At 40.9% G+C, this 22,283-nt stretch overlaps 1 protein-coding gene across 4 annotated transcripts in view; it reads right to left on the bottom strand.

The window, feature by feature from the left end:
- The window catches only part of LOC148869548 (ubiquitin-like domain-containing protein CIP73), a 50,843-nt gene extending 29,420 nt beyond the window's left edge, over positions 1-21,423 (bottom strand). The window contains exons 1-3 of one of the 4 annotated variants that reach the window (XM_088973622.1): positions 21,275-21,423; positions 19,444-19,620; positions 436-553 (exon numbers count right to left, since the gene is read on the bottom strand). In XM_088973622.1, the coding sequence (XP_088829748.1) occupies positions 436-553; positions 19,444-19,596 (271 nt within the window). In that variant the 5' untranslated portion in view covers positions 19,597-19,620; positions 21,275-21,423. Of the gene's footprint in view, positions 1-435; positions 554-19,443; positions 19,621-20,484; positions 20,995-21,274 lie in introns of those variants that run through there. The other 3 variants (XM_088973624.1, XM_088973623.1, XM_088973621.1) reach the window with 3 other exon arrangements.
- Positions 21,424-22,283: the final 860 nt, after the last annotated feature.

Here is a 22,283-nt window from a genome sequence, read left to right as displayed (position 1 = left end):
CATCCAATAAGAATAGAAATAAGCCTTTATTATCAACAAAATGGAAGACAGATTTGTAGAGGTAACTTCAATGATTCAATCAACTAATTGCAGACATATCCAATGCTAATATAATATTCACATATTACATCTAAGAAATAATAGCATCAAACAGAATACCTTAAATACTTGAAAAAAAAATTGTGAATAGGCAATATATGCGTATTGGTGCAAGGTATTTTAGAATGAAGAAAAAAATAACTAGTTAAGAATTTCATTCTTTTTCCTATCTTCAACTCAGCTCAATTAAACAAAGCCCTTTTTTCCTATTTTCTTTTATTTTTCCTTATTTTCCAGTAACAAGTTAAAGCATCTCAGACCTTAACTATAAACAACCAGAAAAATAGAAGAAACGCAAAACTAATAAAAACAAAATCAACTAAAGGAAAAGGATACGGTAAGCTGAAAGGAGTTGATCATCCTTCAAAACTTTTCCACGACATATTAAGCGTTGTTGTTCTGACAGCACACCAGTAATAGTTGCAATCTGTTCCTTCAATGCAGGCACGGGTACCTGAGAACACAAAAGTTTATCCAATGCCTAAGCTAATAAAGATGGATAATGCTTGACAAATCTCTAATAACCTACCATCAAGCACCAAATAAGGAAGAAAAGTATTCTCAGGTTCCAGAAATCAGAGGTAAAGAATATTTTTCTAATTTTTATTGCTCACAAAATATTTATCAATTGCAAACATTTCATTTAAGATCAAATGGGAATAGCTACTTCCTAACATGGACAAAGAAAAAAACTAATCCTAGAGGGGTTGAAGCCATCCATAAATGTGAGAACAAAAGAATAAGAAACTTCTATCCTAGAAATCAGCTCCCAAATACAAAGTTATTCTCACAGCACCTTCCAATGAAGGCTGTCAACAGACGATTTGGTAGACCTTATGATCCACCCAAACAAGATATTTGGCTTGGAATGGCAAACAATATAAAGAAAGTAGCAAGGGATATCCAAGGAGAATATAAAGGGAAGTAGCAAGGTACTAAAGAAACTTGGTGGAATGAAAATGTTCAAAATATAATTAGATTAAAACAAGCATGCTACAAAGGATGGCAAAAGGCTAAAATGTGGAAAACTAGGAAAAATATAAAACCATAAGAAAGGAAGTTAAAAAAAACGTGAATAAAGTTAAATGTAAGGCTTATAATTTACCATAAATTAGATACTAAAGAGGGAGAAAAAGGAATTTATAAGAAACTAGCGAAGGTGAGAGAAAAGAAGGGTAGAGATTTAGCAGGGAGAAGATGCTAATGGAGTAGAATCTAGCAATATTCGTAGAGTTAAAAATAATGTGTACCTTTGTAGAGTTAGACCTAGTGAAATAAAGGAGGCACTAAATAAGATTAAGGGAAAGACGTTAGAACCAGATGGGATTCCAATAGAAGTATGGAAAGATATGGGGAAGGTAGGTTTGTTATGGCTAACCAAGCTATTTAATAAGATAGTATATGTAAAGAAGATGCATAATGAATGGAGAAACATTGGTATGGTGCCTACATTTAAGAGCAAAGGTGATATACAAAGTTGTAATAACTATCAAGGGATTAAACTTATGAACCACATTATGAAACTTTGGGAGAGAATAATTGAACAAAGATTACAACTTGAAACAGGTGTATCAGAAAACCAATTTGCCTTAATGCCAGGAAGATCAACCATGGAAACTATATTTCTTTTAATACAATTCATAGAAAAGTTCAAAGAGAAGAAGAAAGATCTTCATATGGTGTTCTTTAATCTAGAAAAGGCATATGATAGAGTTCCTAGAGGGGGCAACAACCAATGTCAGAACACCAGTTAGAGAGACTTCAAAGTTTACAATTACTATGGATCTACCAAGGTTCAGCACTTACCCCTTATCTATTTGCATTGATCATAGATGAATTGACTAAACATATTCAAGAGGAAGTTGCATGGTGCACATTGTTTGCGAAAACATTGTTTTAATTGATGAAACTAATGAAGCATTAAAGGAAAAATTAAGCTTATGGACAAATGCCTTAGAAACAAAGGTTTTAAAATATGTAGGACTAAGACAAAGTATATGACATGTAAATTTAGTAATAATAGGAGTGTAAATCAAGGTACGCTTAATTTTTTGGCTTTCGAGATTATAAACATTGAGGATCTGTAGAAGAAGATGGAGAATAGGTTTGTAGAAGCTGCTAGATGGAGGAGAGTGATGAAGATTGAAGCAAAAGATTTCTTATTTGAAGAGATAAGGATCCGGGGCCAGCAGAGCTTGAAGATTAGGGAGGCAAAGAGAGCCACAATATTGTTGGAAGGTCTTGAAGTGATTGAATAGTTGCAGAGTTTTGTTTCAGAAGCAAGCTCCAAAGGTAAACAACTGAACTTTACAAAGGTCAACCTTGATGGAAGAAAGAGCTATGAGTTGGAATGCAAAAAGAATGCAAAAGGATGCTACATAACATTGCAAGAATTCTTTAGAGGAAGAAAGAAGTAGTTGGCTTGTTTCCCACAAGGTAAACAGGGTGTTGGATGGAAGGTAGTCGCAGAGGTACTGAGTGACTTTACTCAGCAGCTGAAAACAAAACAAGTAGAGGTTGTAGTAAAGGAAAAGAAAGGGGGTAATCACAAGAGAAAGGAAGAACCCACTTACAGGAAATGGATGATTGCAGAAAAAAGAAAAAGATTTTGTAAACTGGTAGCAACAGCAGAAAAAGAGGATTGGGGGAAGAAATTTGTGGTTGAAACTTCAAGTCCACCACGGGTTTGGAGAGGTATTGCCCAGGCGATACTCAAAGAATTAAACCTGCAGAAGTCGATGGTGATTACTCCTTATGAACCTTGTAAAGCTTTGATAGATTTAAGTGAAGATAAAGTAGAGATTTTGATAGGGTTGTTGGTCGTGTTACAGAAGAAGAGCTGGTTCGAGGGAGATCACCCTCCTGAAATGGACGAGAGAGAGAGAGGAAGAGAAGAGAAGAGGGCGAGAGAAACTAAGAACTCTTTCATTCATGCCACTCAATTGATTGCTATAGATATTTACAACTGATATTTACAACTGCCGATAGTGGCTTGTAACAACCCAATCGTGACCTATAACAACCCAACAAACTCTACTCAGATCTCTGGACGTGAACGGCGCGTGTAAACAAATCTCGGAGGAGGTGCTGCTCGCCTGAGTCGTGGAGTGTGCTGACCTGGGTCCGAAGTGTCCTGGGCCTGGGCTTGGCTCTCCGTAACTGGGCCAGTCCTAACATCCCCTTCCCCATCAAGAACGACCTTGTCCTCAAGGTTGGTGGTAGGGAACTGCTTCTGTAACTAGTCAAAATCTTCCCAAGTAGCATGCTCTTGTGGCAACCCCTTCCAAACGACTAAGATTTGTTTGTGAACCTTGCTGCCCTTCTTCACCCAACGGATGTCCTTAACATGCTGTAGGAGAAACACTAATTCTCCGGCCTCCATGAACGGCGGAAGTGTGGGACTGGTAACATCGAAGGAAGATAGGCAAGGCTTCAAGAGGCTAACATGGAATATGGGATGCAATTGGCACTCTGCAGGGAGGTTCAGTCGATAGGCAACAGCCCCTATGCGTTCAACCACCTGAAATGGCCCAAAGTACCGAGGAGATAACTTCTGGGTCAACCTTATCACTAGGGACGCCTGCTTGTATGGTTGGAGTTTCAAGTATTACCCAATCCCCAATTGAAAACTCCAATTCTCGATGCTTCCTATCATAAGCTATCTTCATACGTTGTAAGGCCTACCGAAGATGGAACTTGAGGGTCTTAAGTATCTAGTCCCTTGCTAAAAGCTGGCTTTCAACTTCAGCAACAGATGTTGTTCCCTTTTCATATGGTAGGATAGATGGAGGGCCACACCCAAAGAGCACTTTGAAAGGGGTGGTTCCTATTGATACCTAGAATTTAGTGTTATACCAGAACTCGGCCCACGGTAACCATTGAGCCCACTGTTTGGGCTTATCTCCCACAAAACAATGCAAATAGGTCTCCAAACATCGGTTGACTACCTCCGACTGCCCGTCTGTGTGTGGATGATAACTGGTCAAGTGAAGTAGGTGCACCCCTTAAGCGGAGAAGTAAGCTTGCCAAAAAGAACTCATAAAGATGGGATCCCGATCTGTTAAGATGGAGAGGGGAGTTCTGTGGAGTCTGGCCACCTCCCGAATGTAAGCTTGATCCATAGTGGACGTTGAATAAGGTCTACAACCACCAGCACTACTGACTTCCCTTGAGAGGTGGGGAGCCCGGTTATGAAGTCCATAGTGAATTCTTCCCAAACTCTTTCTGGTATGGGTAGGGGCTGCAACAGTCCTGCCGGTGCCCGTGTGTTATACTTTTGCTGTTGGCAAGTAGCACATCTCGCTACATACTCCTTCACCACGCGCTTCATGCCTTTCCAATAATAGTGTGAGGCCAAACGTTTATAGGTATGAAGAGCCCCTGAATGTCCTTGTGTTGAGTCGTGAAAGAGTCGTAGTAACTCCTAGTGATGGTTGGATCTGTCAGAAATCACCATTCTCCCTCTGTGAAGGAGAACATCACCCTTCACAGTGTACATATCGGTGAGAGCTGGTTCCTTAAGAACTTGGGCCCGAATCTGGGCTAGGTGAGTGACATCGTGGGCTTCCTGCCTTAACTAGTCCATCAAGGTATAAGTTGGTCGTGACACTGCAGTGATGTGAAGGTCTTCACCTGTGAGAGTGTGTCGGCGACAACATTAGAAGGTCCCGGCTTGTAATCAATGATAAGGTCGTAGCCCAGTAACTTATAGGCCCACCTTTGCTGGTCAGGGCCCAGAATTCTTTGCTCCAGCAAAAGCTAATGTCGCGGTGGTCTGTGCGCACAATGAATCTTCGACCTAGGAGGTATGCCCTCCACTTCTGCACTAACAGCGCGATTGCCATGAGTTCTTTCTCATATGTGGACTTGGCTTGGGCCTGGGAGAGTGGGCCTTGCTGTAGAAGACCAATGGTCAGCCCTGCTGCATTAAGACTGCGCCTACCCCTTTGCCTGAGGCATCCACTTCAACCACAAACTCTAATGTGAAATCGGGAAGAGTCAACATTGGAGGTGTGGTCACAACCTTCTTAAGTAACTAGAAGGCTTCATCAACTTTCTGATTCCACTCAAATGCATGCTTCTTCAGTAGGCTGATATGGTGCCACCAGGACTCCATAATCTTTAATGAAGCAGCGATAGTACCCAGTAAGCCCAAGGAACCCCCTGAGGGCCCGTGGGGAGTTGGGCCAAGCTCATACGACCATGCAAGCAATCTTCTCTGGGTCTGTATGCACCTGGCCATCATAGATAATGTGCCCTAAATAGTTAATCCGGATCTACCTGAAGGCGCACTTAGAAGGTTTCGCAAATAGTTGATGGCGGCGTAGTAAGCTTAATGTACACTGCAAATGGTCCAAGTGAGCAGCCCAGTTTGGGCTGTAAACAAGTATATCATCAAAGAATACAAGCATAAATACCCGTAGATAAGGCTTTAAAATCTCATTCATGAGTCTTTGAAATGTCGATGGTGCATCAGTTAAACCAAAGGGCATCACTAGGAATTCGAAATGCCCATCCGGTGTCCGAAATGTCATCTTATTTATGTCATTTGGGTGCACTTGAATCTGGTGGTAACCCGATCACAGATCCAGCTTGGAAAAATATTTGGCCTTGCCCAACTCATCAAATAGCTCTTCAATATGAGGGATTGGATACCGATCTTTGACAATGATATTGTTCAAAGCTCTATAATCAACACAAAATCTCCAACTTCCATCCTTTTTTACCAAAATGACAGAGGATGAAAATGGGTTGCTACTGGGCCGGACAAAGCCCTTGTCCAATAACTCTTTAACCATCCTTTCTACCTTTGCCCGTTGGTAATGGGGGTAACGGTAGGGTCTGACGTTAGCGGGTGGGGCTCCCGGTTGTATGGGAATCTTATGATCAAAGGCATGTGGGGTGGGAAGGGAAGTGAGCTCCTAGAAGATGTTAGCATAGGTTTGGAGTAACAATTGAAGCTGTTGTGTTTGTTTCAGGCTGAGGTTCTCAGTTTCAAACGAAACAGCCATCGGCCCAAGTGGCATTGAGCCCATACTCATTAGTAGTGGGGTGGCATCGTATTGGCATTGTTTGAAATATAGCATCCAAATCTTCTGTTGTTATGGGCCGACTCTTAACCTCTTTGAAGATATAGGCGCGACCCTCCTGTGAAATTTGCATGGTCAACTCAGCCCAGTTACAAACCACAAGGCCCAAAAGCTACAACCATTGTATTCCTAGGACCACGTCTACTCCAAAAAGTTCTAAGGGGTGCAAGTCCTGAAAGTATACCCTTGAACCTTGAGTTCGACTGACTTGCATTTCCCGTCACAGGTAATTCGTTGAACATCGGCCACATTGACTGCAAACATCGAGACTGCCTCAATCATCAGTCCCAATTGTCGGGCTAACCCGGAGGTTATAAATATTAAGGAACTCCCACTATCAACCAAGATGGACACCTTCCTTCCTGAGATTTGGATGTGAACCCGCATTGTTTGGGGGGCCTGGTATCTGGACAGAGCCTGTAAGGGTCATCTTCTTCATCAACTTGCAGAAGGTAGACATCTTGGACCTTACAAGTGTGCCCTGCGATAATTTTTTTGTCACAATTATAGCACAGCCCTTTTTCTCTTCGGGCCTGCATCTCTGTCCACGATAGCTTCTAGTAGGGTAAGGTCAGTGAGCCAGTTTTCAGGGTAGGCAAAATGGGGATGGCAGTGGTGGTCACCGCATTGGTAGGGGTTGGAAGTAAGGGGCCCGGATTGCGCTTAGTTTTCGGGTAGGGGTTCCTCTATAATGGGCCCGTTGGAGGTCCTGTAAACCTTCCCAGTTTCTTGAGCCGATCCAGCCTTTCTTCTTGTAATTTGGCTAAACCAACAGCTACAACCAACGTAGATGGCTGCATGGTATTTTACTTCAATTCTAATATCATCCCTCAATCCCCTATGAAACAACCTAGCAGAGCAGCCTTCGGCAAACCATGAACTCTTGTGGCCAACCGCTCAAACTCGTTTTGGTATTCTCTTACCATTCTCGTTTGCCTTACTCTAGAGAGGGACTCATTGAAGTTTTCATAGCCAAAGGGTCTGAACCTCACTCGTAGAGCCTCAATGAGATCCAACCAGGTGGTTTGGGGATGGGTCTTCCGATACCACTGGTACCACATAATTCCTTCGCCATCCATGTGAATGGCAGCAATGGGAACTCTTTGCTCAACAGAGGTCTCCTCTATCTAACACCAAATGCTTTGAGATTGAAGACAATGTAATAATTAGAGTGCTTGGGTTACCTTTCAATCTTTGGAAGGAAGAAGTTTTACAGTCAATAGCTTTAATCTGTGATGCAAAATTAGAAGGTGTTTTTGATTGTGATCTCCATTCAGTTGCAGTGAGTTTAGGTGGTGTTAAACCCAGTGACATCCCAAGGAAGATAGAGGTTGTTTCAGAGGGTTTAATATACCCCGTTTGGCTTGCTACCTCCATTGAAGCCAGCTTTGGAAGGAGGGAAGAAGGGAGGAAGATGAAGGGGCAAAACAAGCCTGGTTGCTTGGCATGCAAGGCAAAGTAGACACTACAAAAAAGCCAAGTCTTCTGAGCCAACTAGGAAAAAAGAGAGAAAAGAAAAAAAAAATTAACTACTTGGGGAAAGTCTGCTTGGCAGGGTGGGCTGAGGGATGGCAGGTCCTATGTTCAATCGGTGACAGGAGGCTTAATTGGAGGTAAACTTGTGCTAGGAGTTCAAATTTCAAAAGAAACTGAACTAAGGCAGGCAAAGGTTCAGAGGTTAAGCCGGTCTTGTGTACCGGTCCTTTCAGGTCGGGGGCTAGGCCCAGGCCCATCAAAAATTAAGGGGCCTTTTCCTACGAATGGGCCAGCTGGATTAAAGAGAGTCGACCCAATTTCTAAAGTGCCATGCGCCAGTTTAAGTAGGCACGTGACCAAAGGTTTGGAGAGGACGATGAACCAAAAAAATGGTTTATCATCGTCTCCCACGAGAATTTCTCTTCTACCACTCGCAGGGGAGAAAGCTAGTAGCGGCGGAGCAGCAAGTTCAAACTGGGTATGGGTTCCAAGCAAGAAGACGAAAGTTTTCTCCTCGGAACGGCGCAATCCGAGGTTCAAGAAGCACACGTTGACAGTGGAACTAAGGAGTTCCCACTTTCCGGAGACAGTAAATCAGGTCTTTACAGACACAGCTGAGATCTATGCAACGGAGGAAGAAGGTAACTCAGATTCAGAGTCTGAAGACTCCTCAAGTATTGGAAGCATGGATCTAAAAAAAGCAAAATCCCTCTGTGATGAGAGCCTTCACACCAAGTTGCTTTTTTTGGAAAAAGACAACTTGGATTTTCAGTTTCAGCCCAAAAGATGCACTCTCAATGTCTCTTATCACCTACGGATTTGGGGTTTACCACAGATTTTACAAAGGAGAGGCAGGGGACACCGGTTCTTAAATTAGCTCCCAGCTCAGTAGAGCAACACAGCACTGATAGAGGAATAAAGGAACAGAAATTACCTTGGTCACCAATCACAGAGTTATCAACAAGGGGACAACTTACAAAGGCAAATTCTGATGCAAGGATTAAAACAACACTGGTTGAACACAATGGGAACCCATAGTCATCTTCTTTGGAAGGATTAACCGCGACCTTGCCCCTACGTGTTTCCCCTCAAGAGTTTTTGACATCTTCCCATAATCATTCAGGTAATAGTGTCAATTCGTTTTATGGTACTGATGTGGGTTTTCTGCCTGAAACAGTACTCCTGCAGCTCAACTTGATGCAGCATCCATGGTTGTAAGGGACAAGGGGGGCAAAGAACAAGAGGAAGTGGTAAGGGGAAGAGAATCACAGAAAAAGGAGATAGAGATGATCTGGGATCAGATCTGTATGTTTTTGGAGGAGTATAAGAGAAAAGAGGAAGAGGGAGGGAAGGGTGAGGTTCAAGAAGGTTGAGCAAAAACAGGGGATCAAAGTAGGAAAAAGGCAAAGGGTGAATCAATTATGAGAAAGATGCAGAATGAGGTATTAGAGAGGATTTGGGGACAGATCTGTACCCTCCTTGAGGAGTATAGGCAAAAAGAGGAATCTTTGTGAAGAAACCCAAGAAATTTCGAAAAGGCAAAATAAAACAAAAGCAGTCTTAAGCAGATCTAGAACATTTAATAACCGAAGGAAGAAGAAAAGATCAGTGGTGGAAAGGCTGATATCAGATATAGAAGAAAATTCGGAATTCGACGGAAGAGGGGAGAGGAGGAAAGCCTCTAAGTAGAGGTCTGACCTTAGAGGGGGATGCCAAATCTTTTACTACCATGAAAATCATTAGTTGGAATGTGAGGGGGTTGGGGAGTGCTAGGAAAAGAAGACCAATTAAGGACCTCCTTAGAAGGGAAAGGCTGGATATAGTGATGCTTCAAGAGACCAAACTAGCTGATATCGATAGAAGGTGGGCAAGAAGTATCTGGAAATCTAGAAGAATAAGATGGGTTTCAGCACCTTCTTGGGGGGCTTCGGGAGGAATTGCTACTTTTTGGAGAGAGGATATGGTGGAGGTTTTGGAGGAGCTAGTAGGTAATTTTTCAATGTCGTTAAAATTCAAGATGGTTGAGGATGGATTTATCTGGACCCTAACTAATGTGTATAGACCAAGCAATTACAGAGAAAGGAATGAACTGTGGGAAGAGCATTATGGGATTCAAGGGTTTTGGGATGGTCCATGGTGCTTGGGGGGAGATTTCAATGCAATTTGATTTTACGAATGAATCAAATAACCCCCAACAGATCATTATAACCAACATATGGAGATTCAACGATTTTATTAATAATTGGAGTTAAAAGGAACTCCCGTTGCTACAATCTATCTATACCTAGTCCAATTTTCAGGAGGTACCAACCTGCTCCAAATTAGATAGGTTCCTTTTCAATGAAAGCTGGGAAAACAAGTGGACGGACTTGTTAACAAGGGCTCTACCTAGAGTCACATCTGACCATTGCCCCATTAGCCTAGGACAGGAGCCTTTTATGCAAGGACCTCGACCCTTTAGGTTTGAGAACATGTGGTTGACTCACCCGGACTTCGTGAAAAGGTTAAGGAATGGTGGAGAAAAGACCTAAGGGGGGTGAAGTGGAAAGGGGTAAGATTCCATAAAAAACTAAAATGATTGAGAGCACATGTGAAGGATTGGAATAGGGAGCATTTTGGGAGAATAGAAGAAATGAAATCCTCTCTATTGACCCAAATAGAGGAACTGGATGTGAAGGAATCCCAAAGAGCCTTAAGCCCTCAAGATAGAGATCGGAGATGGAATCTGAAAAGAGAGTTAAATGAAGTTATTTTGAGAGAAGAAATTTCTTGAAGGCAGAAGTCTAGATGTAAGTGGATTAAGGAAGGAGATGGGAATACAAAAATTTTTCATGACCTAGCCAATGGAAGGAGAAGGAAAACCTAGTTTCAAAACTGGAAGTGGATGGAACAGTCTTTGATACCCAAGAGAGGATAGCCACTTGTTTTGTTGACCATTTCGAATCCATCTTAAGGAGACCCCTAAGCCCTAGAGTGGAGTTGGAAGGTGTGACCTGGCAGAGGCTTCCAAAAGAGAGTAGAAGTTGAATGGAGAGGAATTTTGAGGAGGAAGAAATTAGAAAAGTTGCTTTTTCCATGGACAAATCTAAAGCACTAGGGTCAGATGGGTTTACAATGGCTTTCTTTCAAGATTGTTGGGACATAGTCAAAGAAGATTTATTTGAGGTCTTCAAGGAATTTGAGAACAATCAAGTGATGAGTCGGGGAATTAATGCTACTTTTTTAGCCTTAATTCCAAAAAATAGAGAGGCCGAGCATCCAAAGGACTCTTAGACCTATCAATTTTGTGACTAGTGTTTACAAGATTGTGGCAAAAGTCTTATCCTTGAGGATAAAACAGGTGCTTCCTTGTCTTATTAGCCAAGCGCAAGGAGCTTTTGTTCAAGGGAGACAAATTGTATATCAGGTTCTAATAACAAATGAATGTGTGGAGAGATGAGGAGATCGGGGCGTAAAGGTTATGTTTGTAAACTTGACCTTGAAAAGGCCTATGACTTAGTTGAATGGGGATTCTTATACTTGTGCTAAGGAAGTGTGGGTTTGGGGATAAGTGGTGCAAATGGATAAACAGTCGCCTCTCTAGTTGCCATTTTCCATCCTAGTCAATAGGGTAGTTACTGATTTTTTCCCAGCTAGCAGGGGTCACAAGGTGATCCCATGTCATCTTTCCTTTTCACTTTAGTCATTGATGCTTTTAGTAGACTCATCTCAGAAGCAGATAGAGTTGGATCCCCATGAGGGTGGAGAATAGGTAGAGACAAAGTGTTAGTAACCCATCTCCAATTTGCAAATATAATAATCTTTTGTGAAGGTTGTGATCTGACAAAGATAACGAATCTGAAGGATTTAATAATTCACTTTGAGAAGGCCTCAAATTTGAAGGTAAATTTTGTGAAGAGTTGTGTTGTAGGGGTTCATTTGAACAGAGAGGAGGCAGAGTCTATAGCAGCCTTGTTAGAATGCACTTGCTCTCAATGGCCTCTATCCTATCTAGGACTTCCTCTAGGTGCAAATCCAAAAGAAAGTAGGTTCTGGAATCTGATGGTTGAAAATTTTGAAAAAAGATTGGCAACTTGAAAGAGGAACTACATCTCCGTGGGTGGTAGAGTTACTTTGATTAAAGCAACTTTAGCCAACTTGCCTTTATACTTCCTGGCAGTCTTTAAAATTCCTAAAAAGGAGGCAAAGAGGTTGGAAAAACTGATGAGGGACTTCCTATGGGAACCTGGTGAAGAGAAAAAAGATCACTTGATTAGGTGGGAGGTGGTGAGTCAGAGCAAAAAAGAAGGACTAGGCTTAGGGAATGTGGTGAGTAAGAATGAGGCTCTTTTAGGTAAGTGGCTTCAGAGGTGGCCCCTGGAGAGGGAGAGGTTGTGGCATGAAGTAATGAAAAGTATCCATGGTTGTTCTGAATCAGGTTGAGATGCGGGGGTATCCCGAAGGGCTTTGCTTACAACACCTTGGAAGGCTATCTCTGGCATTCGCCCTAAATTCCTCAAGTTTGTAAGGTACGATGCTTGTTCTGAAAACTCTATTCTTTTTTGGGAAGATACTTGGGTGAGCACTTAACCCCTAAAAGACCATTTTCCTTCTCTTTATTCCATCTCCCTCTTTGAAAAGAAACCCATTTCTTGGTTCCTTCCCCCCCGCCCCGGTTTGCCCTTTGGATTAAATTGGAATTTTGGGTTTCGAAGAGGGTTAAGGGATGAAGAATTTCATTGTGTCTCAGAGTTGTTGATTCTAGATTCGGTGTGCCTAGACCCCACTAGCCCGAACAAAAGAGTCTGGGCTCTAAACCTGGTTGGGTCTTTCACATGCGCGTCTTTCTTTAAAGCCCTTTGCTCTAACCCTTTCTCTCAGATCTTTCCTGTTAAAGAGGTTTGGTCAAGGCCGATACCCCCAAAGTAGCAGTGTTCTGTTGGGAAGCCTATTATGGTAACATCGATATTGTGGAAAACTTGCAAAAGAAGAAACTTTTTTGTGTTTGTCCCCAAATTGGTGCTTTATGTGTAAAGTGAAGGGTGAGGACTGTAACCATTTGCTGATATCGTGCTCCTTTGCTGCCAATATTTGGAACCGGGTTGTTTCTTTATTTGGGTGCAGGTGGAACTTGCCCTCTTAAGTAAAGTTGTTGTTCACTCCAGATGCTCTTGGGAGATTGACAAAAAGGGGGAAGATAATGTCGAAATGTATCAAAGCCACCAGCTTGTAGATTTTATGGGAGGAGAGAAATGCTAGAATATTTCAAGAAAAGGAAAGGAGTCTTGCTGGAGTCAAGGAATGTATATTGACAAAGACAATTTCATGGCTGCAATCTTCACATTTGTTGGCAGATTTCTCCTTTGATGACTTAAGGAGAAATTAGGAAACAATGGCTTCTACAGTCTCCACTAAGAACAAATTACAAGTTGAATGGAAACCCCCACCGGATGGAGTGGTAAAATTGAATTTTGATGGCAGCTGCCAAGGTAACCCAGGGCCATCCGTAATTGGAGGGATTCTGAGAGATAAAGACAGCAACATGTTGTCTCTTTTCTCAGGACCAGTGGGTGAAGGTGATTCTGTAAGGGTAGAGCTACTAGCAGCAATACAAGGTATACAAATGGCTAGTCAATTAGGAGTGAACAACTTGTTAGTAGAAGGAGATTCCAAGGTAGTAGTGGGCTCGCTGAATAGCCCAGACACAGTTTGTTGGGGCTACAGGGATCTGTTAAAGAAAGTTAAATGGATGACAAGAAATATGACTGTTAGGTTCCAGTGGGTTAGTAGATCAGCAAATGTAATGGCCGATTCTCTGGCCAAGCAAGGGGTGTCAAGGGGTGATCTGTTTTGGGCTACTTTGTAATTTGTATCTAAGGTTTGGGCATGTTTAGTGTTTATGATTCAGTCCTTGGGGGAGGTAACATCTCGTGCCTCTTCCTAGGCTGCTTCTATTTCTGATATTTATTTCAATAAAATACTCTCATTTATCAAAAAAAATCAAGGTACACTTAAGATTGGAGACTAAGAGACAACTCAATGTGACCATTTCCATTACCTTGGTTCAATAATTCATAAAAGGGAGAAAATGCCATCTAATCCCATATAGGAATGCCCATACTAAAATCCAGCCTCTTCATTGACAGATTATCAGAAGAGGCAGCAAGAGTAGATCCACCCACTACCACCACCAGAGGTATATGTGCTGTGTCCCACCCCCCCCCCTTCTTCCCAAAATAGGTTTTATTTTCTCAATTTTTTGTTTTGTCTTGTCCCCTACGGCCCCACTGTGTATGCTACTATGCTTCAGGGTTGGAGTGCATCTTTTATGCATGGTTCATCTACACTTCGAGCCACACAAACTATAAACTTCAAAAGTCTTGAGCATCAGTATTCCTTGTCACATTTTGAGGACATCTTGTCTTGAGTTACACTTTGAAGAATACAACCTCTTATGCATCTGAAAACATTGATCCGCACACAGATCAGTGTTATGGTTAGTAGTTGAATGTCATGCAAGAGTTTTAGCCCTTTTCATTGATGTTAATACACTTACACCTTGTCAATAAAAGGGACGAGAAGGAAAAGGAGTCTACGGGATTGGGATAACTCTAATCTCTTGATTTTCTTCTATGGCGGGAACACTGGATTGCAAACCAGAATGGCAGGTAGTCGTACCTATTGATAGAAGACTTTTACTACCTTTTGTTTATTTATTTTTTTTATTATTAACAAAATATGCCAAATTTTATTAATTAAGAACAACCAAGCACAACAAGAAGTTGTTGGTTTACAAGTAAAATAAAAGCCACGAACATAGCCCTTGCTATCTCATACCAAATCCAAGTCATACTTTACTACAACTGGGCCCAAAATAATTGTTGGCTGATCTTTGTACCCATTGAGCTACCAGTTGCAAATCTCTAGAAAACCAGTCAAAACATCTTATTTCATTTCTGTAGTTCCAGTTTGCTGCAACTCTTTTTGATAACCAGCTTATAATCACTTCGGAATCTCCTTCAATAACCAGTTTATCAACCCCCAATTCCTTTGCCTTTTGCACCCCAACCAATGCTGGCTTGAGTTCCGCCCTAATGGAACCCACTTCCCATATTGGGCCGGAGTAAATTGCAAGTAAAACACCATTCTCATCTCTTATTACTCCCCCAAACCCAATAATGTTTATTTTTGTTTTGGTGCTACAAAAAAGTGGAAAAAAATCTGCAGAAAATTAAGAAAAACAAACTGTTAGTGATCAAAAAAATTAAAAAAAAAAAAAACTTTAGACATGTTTCCTGAGGAATTTCCAATTGCATTCTTCAAAAGATGCTGGAATTTCATGAGGGAAGATTTTTTTATAAATAACTGAAGTCATTTCATTAAATAGGGACATGGGCCAGCCACACCAGAGCAATGCAGCTGACCAAAGAACAATACAAGCTCAAAAGCAAAACCAAAACCACTCAGAAACAAGAGAAAATATTACAGGATACATCCTGGTCCAGGGCAACCCCAAACCAAAGCATAACTCCCCACCCCAGCTCTTGCCAAGGAATCTGCTGCTGTATTAGCACTCCTAGGAACCCAGTTGAATGAGGGGTTCAAATTGGAACCTAGAGAGCAGCCCAGTCTCACCAACGGTCCTAACCTAGAGAGCAGGCCAGTCTCACGAACGGTATGAACTGCCAAGGAGATTGAGTCTGAGTACCAATGTTTGACAATCACCTCCCACCTTCACATTCCTCCACCCTTGCATCATTATAAGCTTTGGTCCTTGAATTAGAGCCAATAACTCTCCACATTGAGAATTTCCTTCCCCAATTGGACCCAAATAACTAAGGATGATGATGCCTTGACTGTCCCTTACCACTCCCCCCACTCCAGACATTCCCGGATTGCCCAAACAGCACCCATTGAAATAAAAATTATACCTCCCTACTGCCAATGGAGTCCACACCAAAGACTTTGAGGTTTACTTGTGGAGAAACCAGCCATACAATATTCCAACCTCTCAATAAATTATTAAGAGATGCAACAGAAAATTCTTTACATTTGATGACTCATGCGCAGCTCTTAAGGTTATTAGTTCAATTAGCTCCTCAACCTGCTTGTGTTTCTCTTCAAAGATTTTCGCATTCCTTTTGCACAACCCCCACAAGACAGCTCTACACAATCCCACAGAACTCTTTGCCTGCCTTTGCATGGCACCATTCATCATCCCTGTTTTGAACAAATCAACCACTTCAAGAGGTGCTACTCATTCTCTTCCAACCAGTGAAAAGAAATACTGCTAAACCCAAGAAGCATAGGAACAGTGTAGCAAAAGTTTATTAGTATTTTCACCATTCTTTAGGCAAAGAACACACACATGAGGGGAAATTGACCAGTATCTCCACTTTCTTTGGAGTCTCTCACAAATGTTTATGATTTGCTTGGCTGCCTCCCAACAAAAAATCTTCCACTTTAGGGGGAATCAAGCTTGACCACAACTCGTTAGATGGAAAGATTGGATTATCATCTGCATGAATTAGGCAATTAAAGAAGGAAGCACAGGTAAAAATGTAATTCGCAATTGGGATCCACACCCTCTCGTCCACCCCGGAAGGAACCAAGATTACATGCACTGGTTGCAGGATTTTCTTGCAAATTCAAACATATAGGAGGCAGCCAATATGACCTTTATATCTTTGATTCCTAAACTGCAGGGGCATCAGATATCCAAGACCATTGTCCCATTAGCCTAAGTGGGAGCATCTACAAGGTGTTGCCCAAAGTGCTGGCAAACAGAGACAGAAAAGTATTGAACTCCACTGTATCTCCATCCCAAGGAGCTTTTGTAGATAGCAGGCAGATTTTGGGCATGTCTCTAATAGCCAATGAATGCATTGATTCTAGGAGACAAGGAGTGACAGGTTTTATTTGCAAAGTGTACATGCAAAAGACTAATGACCATGTCCACTGGAATTTTATGGACTAATTATTGCAGAAAATGGGTTTTGGGGTGCATTTGAGGGATAGATAGAAGCTTGTCTATCTTCAGCAATGCTCACAATCCTTGTAAATGGCAGCCCAAAAGCACAATTAGCAAGGAAAAGAAGATTAAGACAAGAGGATCCTCTCTCCCCATTTCTTTTCATTGTAGTGGCCGAATCCCTTTCAAAAACGATAAATAGAGCCATGGAGGGTGGTTATTAGAAGGCTTTAGTGGCAGGAAAAGTAGTCAGCCCACTGCCCTTGTTCAACCTGTGGATTACTCCATCCTGTTTTCAAGGGCAGAGAAATAGGATATGATCTTCTTAGGATGCTTATTTATATTCTTTGAGGCAGTCTCAGGGTTGAAAATTAATTTAAAGAGTGAACTTAACCTTGACGGGATTCGGGAATGTGCCAAACATTGGGGAATAAGTAGCAACTTTGGACTGTAGGAGTGGATGAAGGGGACTGGCCAGCTGGAAGAAGGGCCATTTGTCGAAAGGGGATAAAGTAACACTCATTCAAAGTGCCTAATCAAATTTTCCAATATACTACATATCATTGTTCAAAGCTCCACCCTCTGTTTTAACTCAAATGGAGCAACTGAGAAGAGGTTTTCTATGGGAGAGTCTTAATGATGAGAAAAAAGTTCTACCTGGAAGCCCGGTCCCAAGGTATGCGTTCTTTATAAATTAGGGAACCTATGAATTCGATATCTGTCCCATATGAATGAAGCCACTGAGAAAATGGCTTAGGCATTTCGGTGAAGAAGCTGGGGGTTTATGGAGGCAGACCATTCATCAAAAATATGGTAGTCTTCCTTTTAGGTGGGAGTCAGCACTTGCCATTGCATCTTATGGCTTCAATTTATGGAAGGGGATCATGAAGGGTAGCAATAGTTTTACCAATTTATCAGATTTGCTCCTGGTGAGGGGGATTGAATTTCTTCTTGGAAATCCATTTACGTGGGGATAGCCCATTGTCTGAATCATATCCATCCTTACTCAGATTAGCAAGGGATAAAGAGGCAGCATTAACGAATTACTATGAAATTATAGGTGGCCAAGTAGTGGTGACTAGACCTGTTCATGGGCCGGGCTGGGCTTTGACTCTTTATTAACAAAAAAATGTTAGGCCCGAGCCCAGCCATGATAAAAAGCCCGAAGCCGAAGCCCGAGCCCGAGCCCGAGCCCGAAGCCCGACCTAATAAAAGAAATTCGAATTTTTCCCTATTCAAATGGACATTTTCTATTTTAATTTAGATGTTTTTCCCCTATTTAAATGAACAATGGGCCTACAAGTGAATCAACAACATTCTCAAATTAAAAAAGTTATTCAAATGGACATCACATAGGGTTTTTACTTAGGTTTAACCATAGGTCGGGCCAGGTTTACTTAGGTTTAACTATAGGTCGGGCCGGGCTATTTTGGCAAAGCCCGAGCCCGGCTTGAATTTTATGCAGGTCGGGCTTTTTGGCCCGAGGTTAAGCCCGCGGGCCAAAAAGCCTGTTCAAGCCCGTTTTGGGGTCGGGCCGGCCCGTCAGGCCACCTGGCCCATGAACAGGTCTAGTGGTGACCTGTTTTTATGTGTAGTATATTCAACTGAGAAGCAGACAGGTTGGCCTTGTTAGAGCAGATCAGTCTCATGCAAATTCAGACAGGTTCCCAAGACCACAAAGCATGGTTTGCAGCTAAAGAGGATTTCTCCATCAGCTCACACTATGAGGCTCAGCAGGATTGTAGGGGTGAGTCCAATGGAAATGGATTAGGAAAGCTCATATTCCTTCCAAGGTAACCTTTTTTCTGTGGACTGCCATTTTGGAGGAAATCCTAACAATTGACAGGTTTAGTGTAATGCACTAATGCTGCCCTGGAATCAGCCAATCACATCCTGATACATTGTCCCCTCAGGTATGGCATCTGGTCACGTGTCCTGTAGCTCCTTAACCGCCCTTGGGTGATGCCACTTTCAGCTGACAGATCTGGTTGCAGCTTGGCCATCCTTGGTTGTCAGCAAAAGAGGAAGGATCATATGGAACCTGATTCCTTTCTCCATCTGTTGGAGACTTGGAGTGTTTGGTGGAAGTGAAACCGTAGAAACTCTGAAAGTGTTCTGGTGAATTTGGATTGTTTTGCCTTTCAGCCTTTCAGGGTTTTCCTTTAAGAATTTCAGGAATTAGTGGAGGATTGTTTTTGGCTTGAATCCTTGATCCTTATGTCTGCTTTTTTGGATAGTAAAATACTAACATCATAGCATTTTTGCAAAGCCTTTGTAGAGTTTGGAGGGAATCTCTCCTTGTTTGAATATAATTACCAATTATCTAAAACAAAAGAAAAAAAAACAACAAAATGCTAAATTTAACAGCTCAATGCCACTTTAGAGATATAAAACTTTGAAGGTGTAAGAATGAGCAAGAATATTTCATCATTGGAAGATGGAAGAGACCATGACAAAGAATCCATCCACATGCATACAGAAATATAATTGCATTCTAGACAATGTTTCTCCCAAGCATAGAATAAATAAACAAATAAAAAGAGTGGCATTTGAGATGAGAAATACGCAATTCTACAGTTGCACATTTATGGATATATAAATATTAGTGGATTAAAATACTTCATAAAAAATAAATGCAGCAAAATGGTTAACTTAACATTAATGCACAAATAAAGAAATAAAATGCAACTACCTGATAGTAAATTGCATGGTACAAAAATAATAATCAGAGTTTTGTACCCTTAGAAAAGAAGTGATTAAAAAATCGGACTACTGAAGACAACAAGAAAAATGATTACTAGAATTAACAATGAAAAAAATGGTATTTACACATTTATTCACTCTCAAAGTATATGTTTGAGAATCCAATGTTTTTATCTTTATCTCCACAGTGGCCTCAGAACATTCAGCCTCATCACTCCCAGAAATCATTAACTCGTTGGCATCATTACTTCCCATCCTTCCAGGAATGCCAATTAGCATCCGACAGAAACCAACAAGGAAAAACTGTGTCAAAATAAGAAACAATGCATCAGAATAAACACTTCTAGAGGAATTAGAGGCATAATTATCAAGCACTGCTACCACTAGTCCAAAAGACTATCTGGTGGGTACTTTCATCAAATAATATATAGAGAGAGAGTTTCAAAAACAACCTTGAAAAGATAGGTGATAATTGAGAAAACTACAATTTAACTATTCTTGGTAATGCTACTTTTTCAAACTCTAGAGCCATCCTCCCAAATAAAGCAGATGGAGAATCTTCCACATGATACAGATTTGGTCATTGACACGTTTGGAGAACAGACACAAATGACAAGGGAATTTTCCACAGGGCATTTTGGTGCACAGACATACTCCAAATTTATCTGCACATCATCCTCTATTGGTGGGGCAAATTTCAGCCTGAAAACCGCTGTTATATGTTTCCACCACTGGATTCTTGTTTTGTCGTTTAATTTGTGATGTCCAGATAAGATATCAACATAAATACAGATACAAAAAGGGATATGAGTCTCCATTTCCTAAGATTCTGGACAATGACAGAGTACAATACCCATTTAATATGGTTGCATTTTCTGGCCTCTGTGTTTATTTTTTAAAACAAAGGATTATTGCTCAATATTTATATCTTGCCAAAGCAAAATTTAGTTAAACTTCTAAAATGTACAGAATTTTTAAGGTATCATTTGCTAAATAATACCATTTTATACATTTTAAAAATACTAATACAGTAATACTATAAAGTATTTTATAAAAGCATCCAGGCAGCAATTAGTGTTGTATCAGCTGCATATCAAGTCTAACACCTGTAAGCTAGGATGCACACGTCCACAAATCTGAGTAAATTAATCATGTAAAGCATTTCACCTTGTTCATATTTTTTGAAGGTTGTTGGGCTTCTCCTATAAGGAGGCAAAACAATCCAGGCATCCAGCACACATGTTACACATTCATCTGCCTTAAACTAAATTTGATGGCCATCACCCTACCATATCGGATTAGAACGGGCTACTCTTGGAAGTTCACGATGCAAACACTACCTAACCAATCTCATTAATTCCTAATTTCCAATGGAAACCAAATTGTGGTGCACAACACTAACGTAACACTGAACTGCATTACAATCGTTCATTGCTGCGTACTCGAAATAGCAATAATTCATCCCATCATTCATAACTTTACCAGCTTGCACTCTTTTCTGCTCAAGAACCTTTAACATAGCCTATCACAGCAACCTTCTATCGATGCTCAGTTTCCAGTCTCGATTGAACTTGACAAAGCACCAGAACTTCAAGTAACTCCGGTGTCCTCAAACGACTCAAGTCCACACGATATGTTACAGCCCAGTCTGCAACTTTCTTCCTCCGCATTGAAATCCTACCCAATTAAACCCTAACAGTACTCAAATCTGGTTAAAATTAGATCTTTCCGTATTTAACGGATTAGGTCGACAATTTACTAACAAGCTTACGTTTTAAAAAATCAGAAACAACCATGGCGAAGGCCTGCATCTAAATCCTACTCTGGGTAAATCATCGGATACGTTAAAGCAAAGATCTTTAGAAGAAAATCACATACAAGATATTAGAAAAAGGTAAAATAAAATAAAAAGGCGATCGATCAATTTGATTGAACAAGAGGGGAGCATTAAAATTACCTGAGACGGGCGGTTTCAATGGGAGATTTTTTCGAGGGAAGAAACCTCGAAAGGGAGAGAGGAGAGTGTCTGTAAGTGCTTTATTCTCCTTTTATCTCTGGCTCTGGCTCTGGCTCTGTTCTCTACTTCTCTTTCTCTGGGTGTGCAGTGCGGACGCAAGCAATCTCTAGTTACTTTTATTTTCTCGCGTTTGATGCAATTACTTTTTAAAGTCAAATTTTGTGGATACTATTACGGAGGTGCAGGCCTAACCTAAACTTGGGTTAAGGGCTTGGTTTAGCCCGCATAACCCAATTCAATCCACATCTCAACATGCATTTTTTTAATAAATTTTGGGGAAAATGACTGTTCAGCACACCTTAAGAATCCTTAGCCCACCGTACAGTTGGGGTTGGTGTAACTTGGAGTTGATCCAATATACGCACGAGGTAATTGATGTTTTAGTGTGGAGGTATTCGTCATTTTGAATTGTATAGAATTGTAGTGGAATTCAGAATTATGCAATGTACTCTTTTGTAAATATAATAATTGGGCTTTAGAGCCCAATAAAAATTGCTTATATAAAAATGTAATAAAAATTTCTTTTTAACCTGACCAATCCAACCCGAGCTTGAGACTTACCCAATTAGTGTTGGGTTAAACTCAAATTGAGCCTTTATTGGTAAATTCGAACTTGATCTTGGATTGGGCCATGCATGTGCTTGAAGTTTGAATCTTAATATTAGGCTTGGGTTGCCTCAACTCCAATGTTTTAAATAAATATCAATAAAACGTAATTGCTTTTGCCTATGAAGAAATTAACTCATGATGTTATAAATAAGATAATCTATACTATTAATAAAAGAGTGAATGGTCCTATTTTCTGGACTTTTCATTAGACATTTTTATCTTTTATCTAAGCAACATACAACGGGCATATATGTCATTTACTCTCACTCCAAAAATTGCCCACTTGTAACTATTAAAAAACTGCCAATGAATTATAAATAATTTTGTCTTGGAGATACTG

The sequence above is a fragment of the Nelumbo lutea genome, chromosome 2, assembly GCF_056320005.1.
Source record: "Nelumbo lutea isolate HS-2025 chromosome 2, American lotus-T2T, whole genome shotgun sequence".
Taxonomy (NCBI): domain Eukaryota; kingdom Viridiplantae; phylum Streptophyta; class Magnoliopsida; order Proteales; family Nelumbonaceae; genus Nelumbo; species Nelumbo lutea.
This window is presented reverse-complemented; position numbering and strand designations above follow the sequence as displayed.